Source organism: Paroedura picta, chromosome 4 (assembly GCF_049243985.1).
Source record: "Paroedura picta isolate Pp20150507F chromosome 4, Ppicta_v3.0, whole genome shotgun sequence".
In the NCBI taxonomy this organism is placed as follows: Eukaryota; Metazoa; Chordata; class Lepidosauria; order Squamata; family Gekkonidae; genus Paroedura; species Paroedura picta.
Window position 1 is genome coordinate 27,228,899 of NC_135372.1, and position 23,624 is coordinate 27,252,522.

The window sequence follows — 23,624 nt, forward strand, 5'->3', positions numbered from 1 at the left end:
ATGATGGGAAGGCGTGATGGGGCAAGTCAGTGCAGGGTCCTTGCTGTCAGATTCAGATTCCTTTAATGGCATAAGATTTGATATACATAAAACGAAATTTAAAACAGAAACAAATCCCTGCTATAGACATATGGACAACAGTAATATGGACAACAGTAATAAAGCCTTATGTTGTACAGCCGATCTGCAGCAGAGAAAGATTGGTTCTCGAAATAATTGACAGAATTTTTGCACTATCTGAGAAGGCTCCTTTACACTCAACAACATTTTCACTAGATGTTTCTCATCGATGCACAGATACTCCAGTTTTCCCATAAAAGCCCCCAGATAATGAGGGAACATCTGAAATTTGGGGCAGTTGAATAATAGGTGGCCAAGGGAATCAGGTGCATTGCACCCGTGCAGACAGCTTCTCTCATTTCGAGGGATTTGAAGGAAGCGTCCTCTTGATAGGGTTGAAGGGAAGATGTTTAGGCACGCAAGGAGAAAGGCCCTTTTTAGAGAATAGTCATCTAGCCTTTGAAGATATAGGGACATTGATTTATAAGACCAGGGGATGCCCCAGTGGCCTGGTGAACAGATCCTGTGGGTTGATGTGCCTATTATCTGAATATCCTGGTCTTTTTGTGATCAGCTTCAGGACTGCGCTCTCATCATAATTGACTAGAGTAGATAAATCTAATCCTAAACCACAATCTGTGCTGTCAACCAAGGCATTAGTCTTTCAGGGTGAAAAATGCCTTGAAACGGCAGCTGACTGATGGAGGCCCCGTCGTGTTCTCAAGGGAAGAGTCGAACGGAGGTGGTTTGACTTTGCCTGGTTCTGGGTAGCAACCTCGACTTCCATGACAGCCTCCCATCCAAGCACTAACCTGGGCTGGCCCTGCTTAGCGTATGAGATTGGACATGATCCGGCTATCCTGGGCCATCATCAAAGTCAGGGACATGCATTCACTTACGTGCTGCTGAATGAGACCGCAATGGTCTCCAGGGCCTTTTCAAATTCCCGTTTGTCTCCGTCATTCTTTTCTTCGTAATTGAAGACTGCCAAGTGGGGAGAAAAAAACAGCATCAAACTCCTTCCCCCGCACATTGCATCCCTTTGCACCAAAGACATCCCAAAAGATGCAGTACAGGCCTTTTCAGGATTATACCAGCTTCCATGTTTTTCAACATTTCCCTGCTCTTTTGTTAAAATCTGGCTACCTATCCATTGATGAATAAGCTTTTCAAGTAATTTCAACACAGAACCCAGCAAATTTCAACACAGAGCCCAGCTCGGGGGAACAAACTCTAGGGTGCATGCCTCAGTGGTCCGCCCTGCCTCCCCGCCCCCCAGCTGGGGAGCTGCCTATAGCAGCCAGGATCCGTGAAGAGCCCCACAGGTCCCACAGTAGGTTTCCTCCATCCCCGCCCAAAGAGAGCTCATCAAGGATGCCGGCAATGGAGGGATGTGCAGCAGCAACAGCAAGGCTCCAGAGCATGTCCCACACTCACCAGGGCATGTCCCAGCACCCACCCTCCCTCTCCTTGGCCAGCCCCCGCCGGAGGGATGGACCAGCCCTATTGCAGCAGCCTCCCGCAGCTATGGCCACCCAGGCCAGAAGGGGTGGGGTCAGCGACACTGTAGAGCAGGGTGTGGATCTTGTGTCCATGGAGAGACTTCGCATTCTAAATAAATAAACTCTTTGAAATAATGTTTCTTTATTGGAACTGCAAATAACTTCATTGAAGGCATAGTCAGAACTGACTCACAAAGCATAGGATAAGCAATCTAGAGCTTTTCTGGTCCTGGCCCCAACTTGGCTGGAATGAGCTCCCAGAAGGGCTGAGGGACCTGATGGACTTGCCAACGTTCCGCAGGGCCTGTAAAATGGAGCTCTTCCGCCAGACGTTTGGTTGAGGCTGGGCCAGGAAGAATGGCTCCCTCCCTGTATGGGCCATGGAAATCTGGCAGCTCAGATCCTCCCAGAAGCTACCTCCTGGAGGGTTGATGGCTGTGCATGTGGGGGTTGGGGGGTGGGGAATGGAGTAGGTACCCTGCAGGTAGTGATTGCCACCATCTGGGTTGTGCATGGGTATTGTTTTTATGTGGGGCTTTTAAATGTATGTAAACCGCCACAAGACAGCTGGGCTGGGAGTGGCAATCAATCAATCAATCAACCAATCAATCAGAGGACAATGTTGGAGCAGCCTGAAAGGATGCAGATAAGGTTTAGATTTTAACAGTGTTTATGTTGTCTCTGAGCCTCTTGTGGCGCAGAGTGGTAAGGCAACGACATGCTGTCTGAAGCTGTCTGCCCATGAAGTTGGGAGTTCGATCCCAGCAGCCGGCTCAGCCTTCCATCCTTCCGAGGTCGGTCAAATGAGTACCCAGCTTGCTGGGGGGTAAACGGTAATGACTGGGGAAGGCACTGGCAAACCACCCTGTATTGAGTCTGCCATTAGATTGGCATTAGAGGGCATCACCCCAAGGGTCAGACATGACTTGGTGCTTGCACAGGGGTTACCTTTACCTTTACCTTATGTGATGAGAGAGGAGGTCTTATCAATCAAATAATAAATAAATAAATGTATTAAAAATTGTCTCCCCCCCGCCCAGGTAGATTCCTTTCCACCCAGAAGGTTTAAAAAAATTCAAGGACCCAACGTTTACCAAACTAGCCAAGTTTACTGAAGGAGCAAACGGAATCGCTAACCAAGAAAGGTCCATTAAATGTGTTGCTTTATTAATTGGAGCATGACTTATCATTGGGCAATGTTGCAGATGTATCTTGAAAGGCATCTGAAACCACCAGGGTCAATGTGCACGTGTGGTGGTGCAATGTGTATGTTCCCCAAATTTACTTCCTGCTAAAAGAGCATCACTGCTACATAAGCTGCTTGGCAGAGTAAACAAACCCTTGGTGGGGTGTTGTGGTTCAGAACACCGGATGCTCGAGCAGCTAAGTGCAACTCATGTTTTGTTGAGAGAGAGCGATTGTGCCAGCCGCTCCCTCCTTCCGCCTTTCCTGCCATCACAGGCCCCTCCGTCCTGAACCCAAAAAGGCAGCTTCACACATCCTCAGTCAACACAGGAAGAATTTGGGGCCCAACAAGATATTAGAGAATGGACATATGAAGCCACCTCCTACTGAGTCAGATCCATTTGGTCCAGCCCTTTTGACTGGTAGTGACACGCCAGGGTCTAGATTGGCCTCTTTTAAACTTTTGACTGTGGAGGAACCTCTGAAATAAATGTTCAGGGTTCAAGGATCCCAGAAAGAAGGGCAGGACCTGAGAAGACAAACCCTCCAGACCACACCACAACTGACCACCACCACCCCTTTGATTCTTACGCCCATTGAGCCCTCTGGACAGAGGGGGCTAGTTCCCTAGCTTGTGGCCAAGTCCATTAAAGCAGGAGGCAAAGGGCTGAAGGTCCTCTCCCAGAACTCCCTTGGAGCCCCAGGAGTCTGCAGACTCCTGGTTGGGAATCCCTGGTCTAGACAGAAACATAGAAACAGGGCTGGAAAGGCTCCTCAAGGGCCATCAATTCCCTGCACAGTTCAGGAGATTCACAGCGACCGCCCCCTCTACTTCCCAAGTGACCCCTGCTCTATGCAAAGAGGAAGAAAAAAAATTCCAGACCCCTGGGTCAATCTCACTGTAGGAAAGGGCCACAAAAGCTAAGAACAGACTCATCGCTTCCTGTCCTCCCTCTCATAATATGCCTAAATTTATAGTGAGTCACAGGATTGGCATTAGATGGCCATCTAGCCTCTGCTTAAAAACCTGCAAAGGAGAACGACCCACCACCTCCCAAGGAGGAGGAGGAGGAGAAGGAAGAAGAAGAAGAGGTAGAAGAAGAGGTAGAAGAAGAAGAAGAAGAAGAAGAAGAAGAAGAAGAAGAAGAGTTGGTTCTTACATGCCACTTTTCTCTACCCAAAGGAGTCTCAAAGCTTGCTGAGTGCAGGCAAATATCTTATTTTTTTTTAAGAGACTTGGGGGGCGGGGAAAGCACATATTATTTCAACCTGGTGTTCTTTGTGGGTTTAATTGGGTCCTCCTTTTTCCTGTGTTTGAAGCTGGGGGCAACTTTCAGTCGTGTCCGACTCCTGGCAACCCCATGGCACAGCTGTCTCCAGGATCTCCGATCCCGCACTGCCTCCCTCAGCCGTGTAATGCTCTGGCTGGTGTCCACCTCAATCACATCCATCCACCACACTCTCTGTAAGCCTGTTTTGCATTTCCCACTGACCAATCCTAGCATAATCGCTTTCTCCATTGAGTTGGATCCCATGATGTGGCCAAAGTCAGTGAGCCGGAGTTTCGTGATTTTGCCTAGTAATGATGTATCAGGCTTTATGTGCTGTAGTATTCCCTTGTTTGTGACTTTTGCTGTTCGTGGAACCCACAGAAGCCTTCTCCGACACCAGCATTCAAATGAATCGATTCCTCTCTGGTACGATTTTTTTCATCGTCCAACTTTCACGGCCAAAAGTGGCTACTGGAAATATGAGAGATCTAACTAACCTAAATTTGGTAGTCTGGCTTATCCTAGTTTTCCATGTTCGGTTCAAGCTCTCATTGCTGGGCGACCCAGAGCAATTAAACGTTTTATTTCCATACTGCAATCGCCACTCACGTCAATTTGTGATCCAAGAAAAATGAATTCTTGAACGCATTCGATCTCTTCACCATCAATTGTAATTGTGACATGTCTGTTTTTTGTTTTGTTTTTTTTGCAGTGGTCATTATTTTTGTCATTTTTGGTGGTAGTACATACTACAAGAGAATACCAAGACTTCACTGGAAAACCTCTAAACAACCCCCCCCCCCTTCCCCAATATATACAGATAGAGAACAATAGATCTACAAACAGCTGCAGGTGATTGGATGTGTGGCAATTTGAACTGATTGGATCCATGGAGGATCCTGCCATGAGCCAACCAGTCAGGCTGCAGATATTGGATATGAATCTACTATCTCCCATGTGGAAGCCAACCAGCCAGGAGTCAATTGGTGGCTCCCAATCTCAATCCTGCTTCAAATCTCATGTTTGGTCCTTGGCAGGAAGCCCTCAGTAGGACTTTAATTTCCTACGTGAGTTTTTAGAAATGCTCAGGTCTTTAGAAAGCTGTTTATTGTGCCACCTGGCTTCTTTATGTTCTTCCCATTTTTCTTTCTCATTACTTGTGATTGTGCCTTCAATACCTTGCTTTTAAGAGCACCCTACCATTTCCTTCTCCTCAAGTATTTCTGACCATGAGATTTTCTAAAGTCTAAGCTGGCTACGTACAACTTCTTTCTTTCCCCAGATTTCACATTCTAAAAGTCCATGGTTACTACTATTCAGGGTGCCCACAACTTCCACCTCATCAACCAGTTCTTCCCTGTTGGTGCAAATCAAGTCCAAAATAGCAGGCCCCCTAATTCTCCTCTCTGGCTTCTGAAAATGAAGTTGTCAGGAAGACATCAGGGCGTCCCATTTTTAGAAGAGTTGGTCTTCCAACAAATAGTTGGATAGTTGACATTTCGCATGACCACCCTTGTCTTGTCTCTTTGAAAAAGGTGTATCCTGGTCTTGGAGTGACTCATCCACATCTTCTGCTTGGCTTGGTGGTCAATAGCAGACCCCTCCCCCCACATATCAGTATGATTTCTTACTCCTTTTATTTTTACCCAGTCATGTATTTCCTCACAAGTAGAATCATAGAATCATAGAGGAAGGGCCCATACAGGCCATCTAGTCCAACCCCCTGCTCAACGCAGGATCAGCCCAAAGCATCCTAAAGCATCCAAGAAAAGTGTGTATCCAACCTTTGCTTGAAGACTGCCAGTGAGGGGGAGCTCACCACCTCCTTAGGCAGCCTATTCCACTGCTGAACTACTCTGACGGTGAAATTTTTTTTCCTGATATCTAGCCTATATCGTTGTACTTGAAGTTTAAACCCATTACTGCGCGTCCTCTCCTCTGCAGCCAATGGGAACAGCATCCTGCCCTCCTCCAAATGACAACCTCCAAATACTGAAAGAGGGCTATCATGTCCCCTCTCAACCTCCTTTTCTCCAGGCTGAACATTCCCAAGTCCCTCAACCTATCTTCATAGGGCTTGGTCCCTTGGCCCCAGATCATCTTCGTCACTCTCCTCTGTACCCTTTCAATTTTATCTACGTCCTTCTTGAAGTATATACATCCCTGACATAAAATACCTTCCTTATTTGTCTGTTTCTTTTAAAACTGAGGTTTTAAAAGAACAGTACAAATATTCCAATTGTGGGTCTCATCCTACCAAGTTTCAGTAATGCCTAAGAGGTCATAGTCCCCTTCCTCCATTAGGACTTCCAAGTTCCTTCAGCCTTTTTCTCATACTCAGCACACTAGTGTAGAGACACTGGAATCCCTAGTTTATGTGTGCCAAGTGTTTCATTTTGGTCCTTACCTGCATATGTGTCACTCCCGCACACATCTTTATTATTCTTATTTCCAGGTATTGGCATCATAACAGGCTTTGAATTTTTGTCTCTCTGCTCCCCAGGATTTAGTTTAAAGCCTGCCTTATCAAATTTGAAACACACTTCCCAAACACATTTTTTCCTACCCTCCTGAGGTGCAAGCTCGAAGTCCTCCCCCAACACACACCTCTATTTGTGAGAACTTGAGATCATAAGAACATCAGAAATCCATGCTGTATCAGGCCAGTGAGGGACCATCTAGCCCAGCATCCTGCTCACACAGGGCCAATCAGGTCCTCTGGGGGGCCAACAAGAGGGCATAGAAGCCAAGGCCTTTGTAAGAACATAAGAATAGCCCTGCTGGATCAGACCAGTGAGGGTCCAGCATCCTGTCTCACCCAGTGGCCAACTAGTTCCTCTCAAGTGGTAACAACTGGGCATAGAGGCTGAGCCCTTCATAAGAACATCATAAGAGCCCTTCTGGATCAGATCAGTGGTCCACCTAGTCCAGCATCCCCTCTCACACTGTGGCCAACCAGTTCCTCTGGAGGGCCAAGAACAGGGCGCAGAGACTGAAGCCTTCCCCTGATGTTGCCTCCTGGCACTGGGATTCAGAGTTTTATGGCCTCTGAACAGGTTCCTCTCAGTCACCAGCTAATGAAAGACCTTCTTGAAAGGTCTATCCTTGAGCAGCACCCTTAAGTAATTATCCCCCTTGCTTTCACCACTTCCATTGATCAAGGTCATTCTTCAGCAACCTATACCATTTATTGCCCAAAAGCAAGATGAATAGGGGGAAGGGGGTGTTGGTGTCTACTGACCTTTGACTTTGGAGATGAGAGTCCCTGCTGCTGTCAATGTCTCCAAGGTATTGAGCAGAGGGTACTTGTTGACCACCTGCCGGAGAATCCGCAGGGCCTCCCCAAGGCACTCATGGGCGCGTTGTGACTCCACCTCCTCTGCAAGAAGCACACACGCACACACAGAGGGTAGGGTCTCCAGCACTGAAACAAGCTCCCTTCCCCAAGCCCTACCTTCCTTAGGTTCCACCCTCCCCAAATATCCAGGAATTGACCATTTCAGAGTTGGCAACCCTTTGCTTGAACAGAAATTTTACCCTCTCCCCAACTGCTTTCATCAGCAGTAGGAGTAAAGAAGGAACAAAACAAGTAGCTGTCCTTTCCACATACTTTCATATGGGACACAGCCCAGGAAGGAGGGTACTGTTAATCACAGAAATGCTGCACTGGGGAATATTTACAGGAACCTTTCTGTAGTTAATAAAGTCTGTGGGTTCAGTGAACAAAGACTCCAATTCTTCAGAACAGCTCTTCTTATTTAGCAACTCCAGCAACAAACTCCAAATACTGAACAGAGAAAACAGGCAAACACATGCACTTTTATACCTTTCAGGCAGCCTGCTGCTGCCTCTGATTGGCCCTCAGCAGAGCAATCCGATTGGCCCTAAGCAAAGCAATCCGATTGGCTCTAAGCAGAGCAATCCGATTGGCCCTAAAGCAGAGCAATCCGATTGGCCCTAAGCAGAGTGATCAGGTTCCTTTGATTGGTTAGTTCCTTGGCTGGCAGAAACCCTCATTTTGCATCAGTGGCCAAATGTCCACAGACATAACAGTTAACAAAGAATACTTTTTGAAAATTACCTGAAAAATCCAAGCTAAAACATGTTGACCATGCAAGGAAATCACAAAATACTTCATCTAGTTTCAGCTGGAATTTAGGGCTCCAAGCTCTTCTTATGCCCTTCTCTGGCTAAAACAGCAACTGGCTACTAGCCGGAAAGTTGTGCACTCCTTGCTCAACCTGTCTTGAGCAGGGGGTTGGACTACATGGCCTGTATGGCCCCTTCCAACGCTATGATTTTAATCACACTGGAACAAAACTGCTGTGAAGCAACCACAAAACATGATTCTGGGGAAACGTATAAACATACTAGGGTTGCCCGAGCTGGATGGGAAAGCCCTAGAGCAGGGGTAGTCAAACTGCGGCCCTCCAGATGTCCATGGACTACAATTCCCAGGAGCCCCCTGCCAGTGTTCGCTGGCAGGGGGCTCCTGGGAATTGTAGTCCACGGACATCTGGAGGGCCGCAGTTTGACTACCCCTGCCCTAGAGCCTTTAACAAGAACTTTGATCAGCTCTTTGGTTAGATCAGGACCCCTCACTCCCAATGAGAGAGCTTTTGACCATGAGTTGGACAGGGGGTGGGAGTTAGAACACTATTGTACCGCCATCTTTTACTCCGTTTTAGTGTGTTACGGGTTTTTTTAAGGGGTTGTATTGTATTGTATTGTTTTATTGTAAACTGCTGTGAAACAATCGAGAGTGGTGGTCTATAAATTCAAAAATAAATTAAAATAAATAAGTAATCCACAAGCAGACTGATTCCCAGCAGAGGGATGCATTCCACAGTCCCATGTTGTCTGCAGATCAAGCTGCTGTTAAAGGCGTAGCTGCGGAGAGCGTCTGAAAAGTTATTATTATTATTATTAGATTTATAGCCCGCCACTCCCTTGCGGCTCGTGGCGGGTAACAATATCACAAATCCCCATTAAAACCCCATAAAAACAATAATAACATTGCCAATATTGCCGGCATGGCAAGAACGGCAGCTCAACTTCCCCCCCCCCCACTACTAGCGGGTGGAGAGGAGGTCCTGATGATGTTTTGCTTCGGGTCCAGAACCCGAGTCCCCGGGGGGGGGGGCATAGATCTATTATCAGCCCCAGCCTCAACCATAAACCTGGCGGAAGAGCTCCGTCTTGCAGGCCCCAGTTGGCGACTTTAATGACCCCTATCACCAGTGATTCTGCCCCAGAAGATGTTTTCAGCAGAGTGAGTTGTATGGAGGCCAAGATGCCCTCTGGCTTGTCCCATGACATTATCACCCCCAATCAGTCCTCTGTTTTTCCCCTAAACAAAGCCGTCATTGTAGTTCTAGTTCACAGCTCCTCTAGCTGAGTTTGAGGCCTCCGTTGCTGTCAGCAGGTCAAGGGAGAGAGATGCACAAACAGCAAATATGTACTCGTTCAGAAATATTTTCTGCCCCTTCCGTATCCTGGGGATTTCTACCGGGGATGTGCATGAGCAGTGGTGAGGCCTTTTAGGGTTACCAAACTCTAGGTGGACCCTGGAAATCTTTTGGTATTACAACAGATTCCAGACAACAGAGATCAATTCCCCAGGAGATAATGGCTGCTTTGGAGGGGGACTCTGTGACATTCCAGGGAGAAACAAAAATTAAAATAGGGATTTGGGGTTAAAGTCGCAGGGAAAAGTTCTATGAAAGCCTCATTAGCAGCAACCCCCACTATGTCGATACCTGCTTATTGCTGCTGAGAGGATTTTTCCAGCATTCATTTAATTCTCCCTTTAAGACCAACAAAGTTCTATTCTAAGAGAGCCAGTTTGGTGTAGTGGTTAGGAGTGCGGACTTCTAATCTGGCATGCCGGGTTCGATTCTGCTCTTCCCCACATGCAACCAGCTGGGTGACCTTGGGCTCGCCACGGCACTGAGAAAGCTGTTCTGACCGAGCAGTGATATCAGGGTTCTCTCAGCCTCACCCACCTCACAGGGTGTCTGTTGTGGGGAGAGGAATGGGAAGGCGACTGTAAACCGCTTTGAGCCTCCTTTGGGTAGGGAAAAGTGGCATATAAGAACCAACTCTTCTTCTTCTTCTTCTATTCAAGGCATAAGGTTTTGTGAGCATGCACAGTGCATGCACATGAAAGCTTTGGCCTTGAATAAAACTTTCCTGATCTTCAAGACACCCCTGGACTCAAACTTTGTCCTACTGTTATAGACCAACAAGGGGACCCAACTGAATCTATGTTCATAGTATTGGTATTAACATGTTTGGTGCACAAGCATCACCACCAACGTTATTAGTATTAGACTTTTAGACTGCCTCTTTTCCAAATTGGACTCTCCTAAATCGAGCATTTCTGGATTATTGTTTTGTTTATGGGACTGCTAGAAAACTGGGGTAAAATGAATTTCAATAGTGATGAACTCAAATTTCTGCCTTTAGGTAGGAAAAATAAAATGCATCACTATAGGATAGGTGAGGCTTGTCTTGGCAGGAGTACATGTGAAAAGGATCTGGGGGCCCTGGTAGACCAGACACTGAACATTAGTCAGCAGTGTGACTCAATAGCTAAAAAGGCAAATGGGATTTGGGGTGTATTAAAAGAAGTATATGAGCCTCTTGTGGTGCAGAGTCATAAGGCAGCAGACATGCAGTCTGAAAGCTCTGCCCATGAGGCTGGGAGTTCAATCCGAGCAGCCGGCTCAAGGTTGATTCAGCCTTCCATCTTTCCGAGGTCGGTAAAATGGGTACCCAGCTTGCTGGGGGGTAAACGGTAATGACTGGGGAAGGCAAACCACCCTGTATTGAGACTGCCATGAAAACGCTAGAGGGCGTCACCCCAAGGGTCAGACATGACCCGGTGCTTGCACAGGGGATACCTTTACCTTTAAAAGAAGTATAGTGTCCATATCACGTGAGATGATGTTACCACTTTACTCCCCTCTGGTTAGACCTCACTTGGAGTCCTGTGTTCAGTTTTGGGCATCACAGCTGAAGAAATATGTAGAGAAACTAGAGCGTGTCCAGAGAAGGGCTACAAAGATGGTGAGGGGTTTGGAGACCAAGACGTTTGAAGAAAGGTTGGGGGAGCTTGGTCTGTTTAGCCTGGAGAGAAGATGACTAAGAGGTAATATGATAACCATCTTCAAATACTTGAAGGGCTGTCACATAGAAGATGGAACAGAGTTGTTTTCTGTTGCCCCAAAGAGTCAGACCATAACCAATGGGTTGAGATTAATTCAAAAGAATTTTCAGCTAAACATCTGGAAGAAGTTCCTGACAGAGCGGTTCCTCAGTGGATCAGGCTTCCACAGGAGGTGGTGGGTTCTCTTTCTTTGGAAGTTTTTAAGCAGAGGCTAGATAGTCATCTGACAGAAATGCTGATTTTACAAACGTAGGCAGATTGTGAGTAGGTGGGCAGGAAGGGATGTGCCAGTGTTTGTCTCTTGTGGCCCTTTCTTGCATTCCCAGAGAACTGCTGATCACCCCTGTGGGATGATATGTGAATTTCTTCCAAGCATGGGTGGATTCTGGAGATTTTTGGTGGAGGGGGATTCATTTGGGCATGAAATTGGGTCTCTGTCGGTAGGCAGGTTGTTGTGAGTTCCTGCATTGTGCAGGAGGTTGGACTAGATGATCCTGGAGGTACCTTAGGTAACTCTATGATTCTATACAACGTGGGGATTTTGATGGGGTTCCTTCTAGTTCAGTTCTTGCTGTCTTCCTGTACCATACTGGAGTCCTAATAAAGAGCTAAATTACTTCCAGTATCCATGTCCTTCCTTCCTTCCTTCCTTCCTTAAGAGAAACATTTCCCCCTAACTGCATCTGGGCCCCTTTTTTGTTGCTTTTATTGGGTATCTTGACCAGAAACCACACTGTAGTGAACTCATCCTTAAAGAGCTCTCTAAATCTTCATTGCACAAATTAAAATAGTGTGCGCTATTTTTGTTAATGGACCATATGAGAGCCAATTTGGTGTAGTGGTTAGGAGTGCGGATTTCTAATCTGGCGAGCCGGGTTTGATTCTACGCTCCCCCACATGCAGCCGGCTGGGTGACCTTGGGTTCGCCACGGCACTGATAAAACTGTTCTGACCAAGCAGTGATATCAGGGCTCTCTCAGCCTCACCCACCTCACAGGGTGTCTGTTGTGGGGAGAGGAATGGGGAGGCGACTGTAAGCCGCTCTGAGCCTCCTCTGGGTAGAGAAAAGCGGCATATAAGAACCAGCTCTTCTTCTTTTTCAAATCCTAAAAACAGTTTTAATTTCCATGTATTCTTTTCTCCCTGGGAGTCCACAGTTAGTCCTAGCTCCACATGATCTGGTCAGAACATGGAAGCTAAGCTGGGTTGACCCTGGTCAGTACTTGGATGAGAGACCACTGAAGCAGCCTAAGGTTGGTACACAAAGGCAAACTGCCTCTGCTCTGGTCAGTACTTCGATTCCCATCTGGACCAACAAGGAAGTCCAGAGTTGCTATGGAAAGTCCAGCAATGGCCAACCATCTCTTGGATGCTTTAGGATGCTTTGGGCTAATCCTGCGTTGAGCAGGGGGTTGGACTAGATGGCCTGCATGGCCCCTTCCAACTCTATGATTCTGTGATTCTATGATCCTGCCTTGAGCAGGGGGTTGGACTAGATGGCCTGCATGGCCCCTTCCAACTCTATGATTCTATGATTCTATGATTCTATGAGCAGGGGGTTGGACTAGATGGCCTGCATGGCCCCTTCCAACTCTATGATTCTATGATCCTGCAATGGCCAACCATCTCTTGGATGCTTTAGGATGCTTTGGGCTAATCCTGCGTTGAGCAGGGGGTTGGACTAGATGGCCTGTATGGCCCCTTCCAACTCTATGATTCTATGATTCTATGATTCTATGAGCAGGGGGTTGGACTAGATGGCCTGCATGGCCCCTTCCAACTCTATGATTCTATGATCCTGCATTGAGCAGGGGGTTGGACTAGATGGCCTGTATGGCCCCTTCCAACTCTATGATTCTGATCTCGACTGCCTCTTGTTTTGAAAGCCCTGCTGCAACTTGATGGCACTTCCCCCACCCCAGCCCAGCTACAGACAGAGTTTCTTTCTGAAACTATTTATTTGTCACTGTCCTTTCCCTTACTGCTGATTCTGGCTTTCACAAGCCCTCATTTCTCTCCTGGCTGTGCATTTCTCTCCTGGCTGATTTATCAGGGCTCTGCCAGCCGTCACGGCCTCAGCATAAACAGGAAAGGCGGGCAAAAAATAGCCACCGGGCAGGAAATGGTTACAATCCCGTCTGTGGTGTCCCAACCCCTCTGCCTTGCCTCATGTGACAACTGACTCAACGCAAGGCTTGGGCCATAGATTATGAAAGAGGAGGCCCCCTACATCTCCCTCTGTTACCTGACAGGGAGAATGTCAACTTCAAGCCACTTCTCTGCTCTGTCTTCTGGAGAAGCATAAAGATGTCTCTGGATGCAATTTTGATTCTTGGGCCCACCTGTCCTCTTTCAACCAGTTTCCCATTTGGGCTTGTTTCTTATTTATTTTTATTTTTTTAGTATCATCTGGTTTGTTCCTGGGGGAGGGGGGGGGCTCACTCATGCCAGAGGTCAGATGATCTCCAGGGATTTCACAAGCCAGAGTTGGCAAGCTTGGCAGCCCAGTCAGCTGTGGATGTTGACCTTTGAACTGTTTTTATTATTATAATATTTATATTTATTGCCCGCCTCCCCCCGAGGGCTCAAGGCGGGTTACAATGTTTGACTAAAACCTCCATAAAACCCCATTAAAACAGGCATAAAAATCCCTTAATTACAATACAGAAGCCTATGTGAGATTGAGGAGAGAGCAGTCCTGCCTAAGGGGCAGGTTTCTTGAGGGGCTATGCTGACTTTCATCTCACAGTAATTCTGGGGTTTTAACCACCTCCAGTCATTTACAAACAGCTTTCCCACTCCCCTGGTGCTGCTGAGCTGGGTACAAATCTAACTCCCACTTTTTAAAGTAGCCAATTGCACAGGCCGGGAAAAAGAGCAGCTCTCCCATTCTTTCCACTATCCCATCTCTTTTGCAGCCTAGCCTACTTCACAGGATTGTTGTGAACGTAAGGCAGAGAGTCATGGAACACGTTTTGGCTGTTGTCTGCACAGATCTCACGATCGGCAGCAAAGACCTTATCAGTGGTCAAAGAAGACCCCTGCTGCCTTTTCCACCAGCACAAAAAGTGATGGGATCCAACCTACAGAGAGACTGCAACTTCACGTGAACATGCCTGTTCTTGAGCTGGTTGGGATCTAATGCTGTTCTCAGCAGCCACCACTGCCTGCCTAGACAAGTGAGGGGATGGAAACCGGAGACATCCAACAGTTCTTATTAGGAGTGTTCCTGACAACAGAGGGAGGAGGCATGGTGAATCCCCCACCTACCACCACCCAGAGAGACTGGCTGCAGTCACAGCTACTGCACAGTTTGTGTGTTTATTTATATTTTGATTCATAGGCCACCCCTTTCCTGCAGTCTCAGGGCAACTCACAACAACTGGGCTGAATCTACACGGAGCTTAGATTCCAATTCCAGGTCGTTTCAGTTCCTGAAATCTACACCGAATGCAATTTCCATTTTGATTTTGGGAGATCTAAATTTTCCCTCTGCAACAAGCAGGATTGATCCAGAGTGACGCTACCTTTTCCCCGTGATATCTTGGAGTGGATATAACCCTTGATATTTGAAAAATCAGCATGAGTAAGCGTGCAGCTGTCTGCTTTCCCGAAATAACTTGTTGCCGGGCCTCCAACGCTATAGAAAAGCCCTGATTGGCCATGGCGTCAGTTCAAAGGCTTCCTCATTCCAGGTTCCAAGAGCTTTTCCTCTTGAATTTATTCCCCCTCCTCTGCTGTCTCCAATCATCTCTCCCTCCCACCTTCAAGAAAAGAAAGAAGCTCCTGCTGCACTTGGCTCCCCCCCTTCTGAGCTTCCCTAATCACATGCAGAACACTTTTCTGTTTCATTGGGGGGGGGGGATAGAAGAAGACCGGAGCTCAAATTCAGCAGGATCCACCACACAATAAACAAAGTAAGTGCAGAATCAGCCCAGGTTAAAACCCCATACAGTTAAATGACATTAAAATCCTGTCAACTGTCTTTGCTCCAAAAAAAAAAAAAAACGATCCCTATTGTGCCTGGCAGTTAAAAGGTTATGAATTATTAGGCACAGTTAGAGGGTGGCAGGAGTCCAACCAGGGAGTCCAACCAGTCTAATGATAGCGGTGGTCCGGGTGGAAGAATGCTGTCTTGCAAGCCCTCTAGAACTTTAGGGGCTCTGTCAGTGCACAAACTTCAGGTGGCAGCTCATTCCGTCAGTCTGAATCATAGAATCATAGAGTTGGAAGGGACCTCCTGGGTCATCTAGTCCAAACCCCTGCACTATGCAGGACACTTACATCCCTATTGCTCATCTACTGTAACCTGCCACCCCTTTGCCTTCATAGAATCAGCCTCTCCATCAAACGGCTATCTAGCCTCTGTTTTAAAATTTCCAAAGATGGAGAACCCACCCCCTTCCGAGGAAGCCTGTTCCACTGAGAAACTGCTCTAACGGTCAGGAACTTCCTCCAGATATTTTGACGGAATGTCTTTAGAATTAATTTCATAGCTGGCCTGGAGCCAGGGCTGAAAAGACCCAGGCCCTGGGTGAGGCCAAGCATATCCCTCTGGGGCCAGAGATCAACAACAAGTTGGAATTTGCTGAGCAAACAGTTCCCTGGGGGATGTATTCAGAGAGAGGGTCCCTCAGATAGGCAGGTCCCAGATCACAGGCTACCCTCCCATGGCCACAGGCCTCAGCAGCTGCCCGGCGATGTGTACAACCCAACACCCGTCCTGCTGATGTCTCTGGGTTTCATGGGATGCTAAAGAATGGAAACGTAAGGAACTCACTGGAGAACATCAGCAGATCCCGGAATCGTCCGGGTCCTGGAAAGCAGGTGATCTTAGCCAGCCAATCCTGCATTATCACCTCCTATAAAGCTCCCAGAGCAGCCTCCACCCAATCACTAGATTTGCCAACCTCCAGGCAGGGCCTGGAGACCTCCCACTATTACAGTTGATCTCCAGACAACCAACATCACTTCCCCTTGAACAGATGGCTGCTTTGGATAATGGATTCTGTTGCAGTATACCTTGCTGAAGACCCTCCTGTCCCCAAACCTCTCCCTCCCCAGGTTCCATCCCCTCAATCTCCAAGTCCTTCACAATCCAGAGCTGGCAACCCTACCAGGCCCTTGGGGAAAGCCTTTGAAGGAATGCCAGAGATTCCTGGCTGAGAGAGGAGCACTTAGAAGAGGTGCCCTCAGTTACTCACCATCCTGAAGCATTACGTCCCGCAGTTTCCCCAAGCCATCGGCAAAGTGGGCCACGTCATCCAGGAGATGATCAATGTCCTCTGCTTCTAGAAAGGCCTCTTCATAGCTCTCTCCGGGGCTTGGCAAGACGAGGGGCTTGGGAGCCTTGGCAATGCCCCGGGGGACCGCTGGAGACAGCGGAAAGCCGGTCGCGCTGGCATGACGGCTGAGGCTGGTGGGTCGCTTGAGTGTGGTGGTGGTGGCTGAGACAGACAGGTCCACCAAGCTGGAAGCTGACATCTCCTGGCCATCTCGGCGCGGCAGCTCCTGGGAGAACCAAAACACATCCATAGGGCTATGGCTCAGAGGCAGAACAGATACAGGGGTTGGAGAAAGTTTAGGTGGGCAGCCGTGTCGGTCTGCAGCAGCCAGACAAAGTTTGAGTACTGTGGCACCATGGAGACCACAGAGTTGAATTCTGGGTATAACCGTAGGTGGTCATGTCCTCTTCCTCAGGTACATGGAAACTGACCTCCTCAAGCCTTACATAGATTCAGAGTACCTTTATTAGCGTAAAATTGCAAAGCATAAAATGAAAATTTCAAACAGTTCCAGATGTAAAATCTATCGTAAAAATTTTCATTTCAAATTGCCAGTAAAAACTTTATTACTTTTATAATGGTTGCTGAGTCCCTCACATTTAGTATCATTTTAATCCAATGTTTCTCATTAACACAACTGAATTTCAATTTCTTCAGATAATTAGCTAATGGGCAATGATATACTTCAAACTTAGGATGCACCAGAAGTGTATGACACAATGTGTCAGGGACACTACATCCATGGAAACAGTATCTCTCCTGAGGAGGGATCTTCAAAAATCTACCTCCGGTGACATTTGAGGGAAAGATGTTTAAGCGAGCTACTAGAAATGCTCTTCTTAACTGGAGTGTCTCCAAACTGGAGTGTCTCCAAAATACATGGGCATGGATTTGTATGTTAAGAGAATATCCCAGAAGCGGGAGAACATACACAGTTGTTAGAGGAGCCCAGAATCTGGGCATCCTGATCTTCTAGGCATAGTCTGCAAACAAAGGATAATGCACTTTCAATGTGCTTTGGCAGCTGGATTTTCCAGTGCAGAACAGGAAAATCTACTTCTAAAGTGTATTGAAAGTGCATTATCTATTGTGTGCAGACTAGGCCCTAGTCTCTGTGATATTAGTTTTAGTATAGTCCTTTCATCTTGCATGCTAAGGGTTGAGATGTCCAAACCCATAATTTGAAGTTTCTGTGACATATTGCCCAGCCAGCTGAAAGAATAAGGGTCACTCAAAAGATTAATTAACTAACTACCCATTTGAACATGGAAATGAATTTTTAACCATTATTTAAAGGACTGAAACCAAGCCCGGGCTTCTAGACTCTGTTGGCCAAGTTCTGCAACAAGTGTATGATTTGCCACACAGTTACTCCTAGTAAATTTCTGAAAAAGAAAGATCGGATGTTTTCTAATTTATTATTAAATGCGTCCATCCATATTGGTATTCCATAAAGAATCTGAGGAATTATTTTGGCATTGTAGATTTTAATGTGCTTGAAGGTTTTTGTTGCATTTTTGATGCTATACATATAGTTGCTGCCATTCATGTTCTCTGTAGTCTGGAGACCAGTTGTAATTCCGGGAGATTGCCAGGTCCCACTGAGGCCAAGCGAACAAATATAGGCAGCCACAGGAACTGGTTTCAACAACAATATAAGAGAAAACACCATGGCAAATACAACTGTTTGTTTATTGACTGATCGATCGCTCGATCGAACGACTGATCGATCGATCGATCCATCCATCCATCCATCCATCCATCCATCCATCCATCCATCCATTCATTCATTCATTCATTCATCCATCCATCCATCCATCCATCCATCCATCCATCCATCCATTCATTCATTCATTCATTCATTCATTCATTCATTCACAGCCCAACATTCCGAACCACCCAAAACAGAGGGTGCATGTAGACGTTAAACAATGTGAAAGGATGTTCTTGTAGCCTCACTGCGAATTTTCCTCCACACTTACTCTAGTAGTTGTCGGGTAGGAAGTTGTTGTTTTTCTCTGCCAGGGTTTGTGTTATATTTTAATGGGGTTATATGATTATTTTATGTGGGAGGGTTTATTCTGTAACTCACCATGAGACTGTTCATTGATAGCAGCGGGTAACAAATCTAATAATAGTAATAGTAATAGTAATAATAGTAATAGGTGTCTCACTTCCTCTCATAGAATCATAGAATCCTAGAGTTGGAAGGGACCTCCAGGGTCATCTGGTCCAACCCCCTGGCACAATGCAGGAACCCCCAAATACCTGCGCACCCATAGTGACCCCAATTTCATGCCCAAGTGATTCCCCCCCCCAAAAAAAAATCTCCGAATTCAGCCTGGCCTGGAGGAAATTCACCTACCATCCCACAGAAGCAATTGGCATTTCCTTGGGCATGCAAGGAAGGGCCACAAGAGACAAACACTGGCACATCCCTTCCTGCCCACCCACTCATAATCTGCCTACGTTCATAAAAATCAGCATTTCTGTCAGATGACTATCTAGCCCAAACTCCATGGTGTACCATAGAGCCAGTTTGAGGCAAGGGCAGAGAGGCCATTGTGGAGCGATCTCATCAATAGCATCCATAGGTGGGACTGCCAGTCGGTCCGGAGAGTCATTAATGAGCCGCCAGGAGGCATCGGGTCCCACAGAGCATTCGCGAATACGCCCACCACTCAAACAGGTCTCACTCAAACCCTTATATGTTCTGGGAATCCTTTGAACCTGCTTCCAGTTCTCTCTCATGATGTCTCAAGTGACCCTGCCTTTTTGCACTTGTGGGGGTTCTGTCCCAACTAGGGTTGCCCCAACAGGGGAGGAAGGAGGAAGGCTTGCCAGATTCTGGTTGGAGATCTGGGGCACAGGCCTTGGGAGGACAAGGATCTTAGTAGGGTACAATGCCATAGAGTCCCCCCACCCCACCTCCAAGGCAGCCATTTTCAGCAGAGGGACTGATCTCTGTTGCCTGGCGATCAGCTGTATTTGTGGGCAATTACCAGTTACTGCCCGTAGGCTAGCAAGCCTACACCAAGTAATGGCTGGAGATCTTCTGGGATTACAAATGATCTCTAGAAAACAGAGATCAGTGCCCTGAAGAAATTGGTTGCTCTGGAGGGTGAATACTATGGCATGAACCTTCACTGAGAGGGGGGATGCCCTGTCCAACCCCCCAGGCCTCATGCCCAAATCTCGGGGAATTTCCCAACGTGGAGTTGGCAACCCTGGGCAGAGTCTGCACTTACTTTCTTTATTCCATTGTCAATCCTGTTGAATTCAGATCGCTTTGAACTCGATTCTTCCGTCCCCCCCCCTCCCCATTGAAACAGGAAAGTCTTCTGCACATGGTTAGGGAGGCTCAGAAGGGGGGGGAGCCAAGCCTCTTTCTTTCTTTTCTTGAAGGGGGGGAGAGGAGTCAGGCAGGGAGCCTCTTTCTTTTCTTGGAGGGGAGGGGGAGAGGATCAAAAAAGGCAGAGGAGGGAGGAAAAATCCAGGACCAACAGAAGTTGAGAGAAATTAGGGGCTTCTCCTTTAAGGCAAGCGTGTCCCATGACCAGGTGTAGCCTATCAGAGGTTCTCTACCATGGAGCTTTTTTTTCCCCAAATGGATATTCAGGCTTAAAAGCAGTCTGAGATATCGCACAATAAAGAAGGAAAATTAAAATCTCCCAAAATCCAAAAGGAAATCGCATTCTGTGTAGAGGGCAGGGACTGAATCAATCTGGGGTTGGAATAAAAGCTCTGTGCAGTTTACACCCTGATTAGAATGTTTAAGTTCTTGCACCTCTGTTATTTATTCTGCACTCATGGGGCCAACCCTTACAGCAAGGCCCTCAAGTTGTTTGCTTGGGTGCTTCCCTGTGCCTGAGATTCATCCTCGTGTTGGAGACTCAAGGACTGAGCTGAGGACTGTCAGGTCTCAAGTAGAGAGGGACCTTTTCCAAGACCAGCTTTCCATAAACAATGCAAAGCTGAATGATTCCAGATGGGCTTTCAGTGCAGGTAATGGAGCTGCACTGAACAAAATTGTTTCACACATTTTCTGTGATGTAGGCCTACGGACCATGGACTACACAGCCACGTACAGCTTATTGTGGGCCTCAGGCTGAGTATTTCCCTACTCCTTGTCCCTGGAGATACTAGAGGTTGAACCTGGCACCTTCTGTATGCCAGGCTCTGGTCCTATCACACCCTCTCACAACCTACCGCACTAACTCTCCCTTTCATATTCTGTGCAGCACCTGGCACATCCCCGGGGCCCAGTCGACGGTGGTACTACCTTAAGCCACACGCTGGCTCTGTTGGCGACGGAATCCAGGACGTGCCCGCCAGCTTTCGAAACTTTCCTTCTCATACTGAGAGAGTAGGGGTTGTGGTTCTTGTTGGCACGCTTGGCCAGCATCCCTCAGAAGCCCACTCCTCACTGCATAGGTGGGTCTGGCAGCTTCCAAAACTGGAGGACGGGGGAGTGAAGGCCGCAGCCTCAACCGACTGCCTTCTAAAAAGACTGCAAGTTACAAACAAAAACCACAGCTCCGCTTCTACAAAAGGGCGGGGAAGAAAAGCCACAATCGTCTCGGAACCAGAAGGAAGGCTGACTGAACTGCTTCCTCTTTTGGAGCACACTCTGAGAGCTTTTTAAAAATGTGCACCACCCCCAGTTGCGGGGTGTGGAGCCTCTCTGTTCAAACAAGCTCAGCCAATTAATCAGGGGTGCTATTTAGCTGACGACTCTGTCAACTCAAAATGGCATACATTGGCATGGGAATAAAACAATGGTCCTGAATTGAACACACACTTCCTGTGCTATTGGACTCAAGTTTTGTTCTGATGCGTCCTGTGCATTTATTATGTGCCTGAGTCAACCAAGAGGCAATTCTTCTAGCATGCACCGTCATAGGTGAGGCATTCCCTACAGCATGTGCTGTTAAGAAAGCATTCCATCTTGCACAAGCATTAAGAGAGGCATTCCCTCCGGCATGACCACCCTAAAAGAGGCATTCCTTCCAACATGCACCACCACAGAGGAAGAATTCCACCCTACATGTATTGTTACAGACGCATTCCATCCTGAATTGTCTTTCAGAGAGATATTCCATCTGACCTCTGAAAAAAGGAGTCCCTTTCAATGTGCGCCTCATTGGAAGAGGCATCCCCCCCCCCTGCATGTACTGTTACAGAAGTATTCCATCTTACATTATTCTTTATATTCTTTACATTACTTTATATTATTCTTTACATTACTTTATATTATTCTTTACATTACTTTATAGTATATTCTTTACATTACTTTATATTACTTTACATTACTGACATTACTGTTGCATGACCTGAGAAAAGGTATTCCTGTGCCACATTAGAGGAGGCAGTCTCTCCTTCTTGTATTTCTACAGAAACATTCCTGTCTGTATTACCATTTGGAGCAGTGGTCCCCAACCTTTTTATCACTGGGGACAATTTTACTAAGACCTGGGTGGGGGGGTAGTCTTTGGCCAAGGGACATCACCGCTGCTGCCTGAGCCCCTGCTCCGCTTGCTTTCCCACTGGCGCCCCTGTCTTCCTGCCGCCCGCTGTGGGGCATGCCAGCAGCAGCTGTGCAGTGCCACACGGAGGAGGAGCCCCAGCCATGGGGGTTGCTAGAGAGCACCAAAGGTGAGCTGGCGACAGAGTGGCAGGGCAGCCCCCGAGGCAGCAGCTGGGGAGGAGGACGCGGAGGAGCTGCGGCCCGGTTCCGACTGATCCACGAACCTGTACCGGTCCGTGAACTGGGGGTTGGGGACCACTGCTTTAGGGAGTCATTCCATCTTGCGCGACCTTCCAGAAGAGGAATTCCTTCCAGCATACACTGCCATAGAAGAAGCATTCCCTCCTGCATGAAACAGAAGATTGGAAATCCTTCTTCAGAAAAATCAAGGAGACAGAATGCCTTTTCTAAAAGGACCTGTAAATCAAGAAATCGATCAATTGATTCATGTTTGCAACTGCAACTACAAGCTGCTTGCATTTCCTCTTTCTCTATTTCCTTCCACTAGCCTTTCATGGTGAGAGGTGAGAGGGAGACAGAGGGCAAGAGAGCAAAACAAAACAGACCATGCATGAGCCTGACCAAGGGATTTTTGAACTATTCATTTCATACTCTGTATTTTCCAGCCACCACGCAATGACATTTTGCTATCACAGAAACCTGTTCGCGTCTTTTCAGCTGCATGACTCACTTCTAAGCCACAACTATCCTCAGCATTAACCCACATGCAACAATGAAAATGACAGTTGTTAAATTACTGTACAAAGAAATACAGTAGAGTAAAACCAGACCAAATCAGAGCCTAGAACTTCCACCCCTGTATTCTTGTGTGATAAACCTTCCTTTCATTTTTGCAGATTAAGTGAGGCAGTGTGGTGTAATGCAGTGGTCTCCAACCCCCGGTCCGGGGACTGGTTCCAGTCCGTGGATCAGTCGGTACCGGGCCACGGCTCCTCCCCGGCTGCTGCCTCGGGGACTGCCCTGCCACTCCGCCGTTGGCTCACCTTTGGTGCTCTCCAGCGCCCGCCATGGCTGGGGCTCCCCCTCGGGGTGGCACTGCACAGCTGCTACTGCTGGCAGCCCCCCCCCAGCTGGCGGTGGGAAGGCAGGGGCACCGGTGGGAAAGCAAGCGGAGCAGGGGCTTAGGCGGCAGCGGCGACGTCCCCCCCCGGGCCTCAGTAAAATTGACCAGTCCCCGGTGATAAAAAGGTTGGAGACCACTGGTGTAATGGAAGGTAGGAGATCCAGGTTTGATTCCCCATCCTGCCCCAAAGCTCACGGTTTGATCTTGGACAAACCACACAATCTCGGCCTGGCCCTCCTCACAGTTGTGGGAATAAAATAGAGGAGAGGAGAACAATGTAAGCTACATTGGGTCTCCATGATAGAAAGTGTTAGACCAAGTTAGTAACATGTGGTATGGACCCTTTTACTGTCAAGTTGATAAAATGAGGTATGGATGCTATTACATCTACAAAGATGGTGAGGGGTTTGGAGACCGTCGTATGAGGAAAGGTTAAAGGAGCTTGGTCTGTTTAGCCTGGAGAGAAGATGACTAAGAGGTAATATGTTAACCATCTTCAAATACTTGAAGGGCTGTCATATATAGAAGATGGAACAGAG

At 47.5% G+C, this 23,624-nt stretch overlaps 1 protein-coding gene across 4 annotated transcripts in view; it reads right to left on the reverse strand.

Moving 5' to 3' along the window:
• ARHGAP45 (Rho GTPase activating protein 45) overlaps positions 1-23,624 on the reverse strand; it is a 66,815-nt gene that overhangs the window by 37,706 nt on the left and 5,485 nt on the right. For 2 of the 4 annotated variants that reach the window (XM_077332063.1, XM_077332065.1), the window contains exons 2-4: positions 16,394-16,700; positions 7,260-7,397; positions 960-1,044 (exon numbers count right to left, since the gene is read on the reverse strand). In XM_077332063.1, the coding sequence (XP_077188178.1) occupies positions 960-1,044; positions 7,260-7,397; positions 16,394-16,700 (530 nt within the window). Of the gene's footprint in view, positions 1-959; positions 1,045-7,259; positions 7,398-16,393; positions 16,701-20,683; positions 21,045-23,624 lie in introns of those variants that run through there. The other 2 variants (XM_077332062.1, XM_077332064.1) reach the window with 2 other exon arrangements.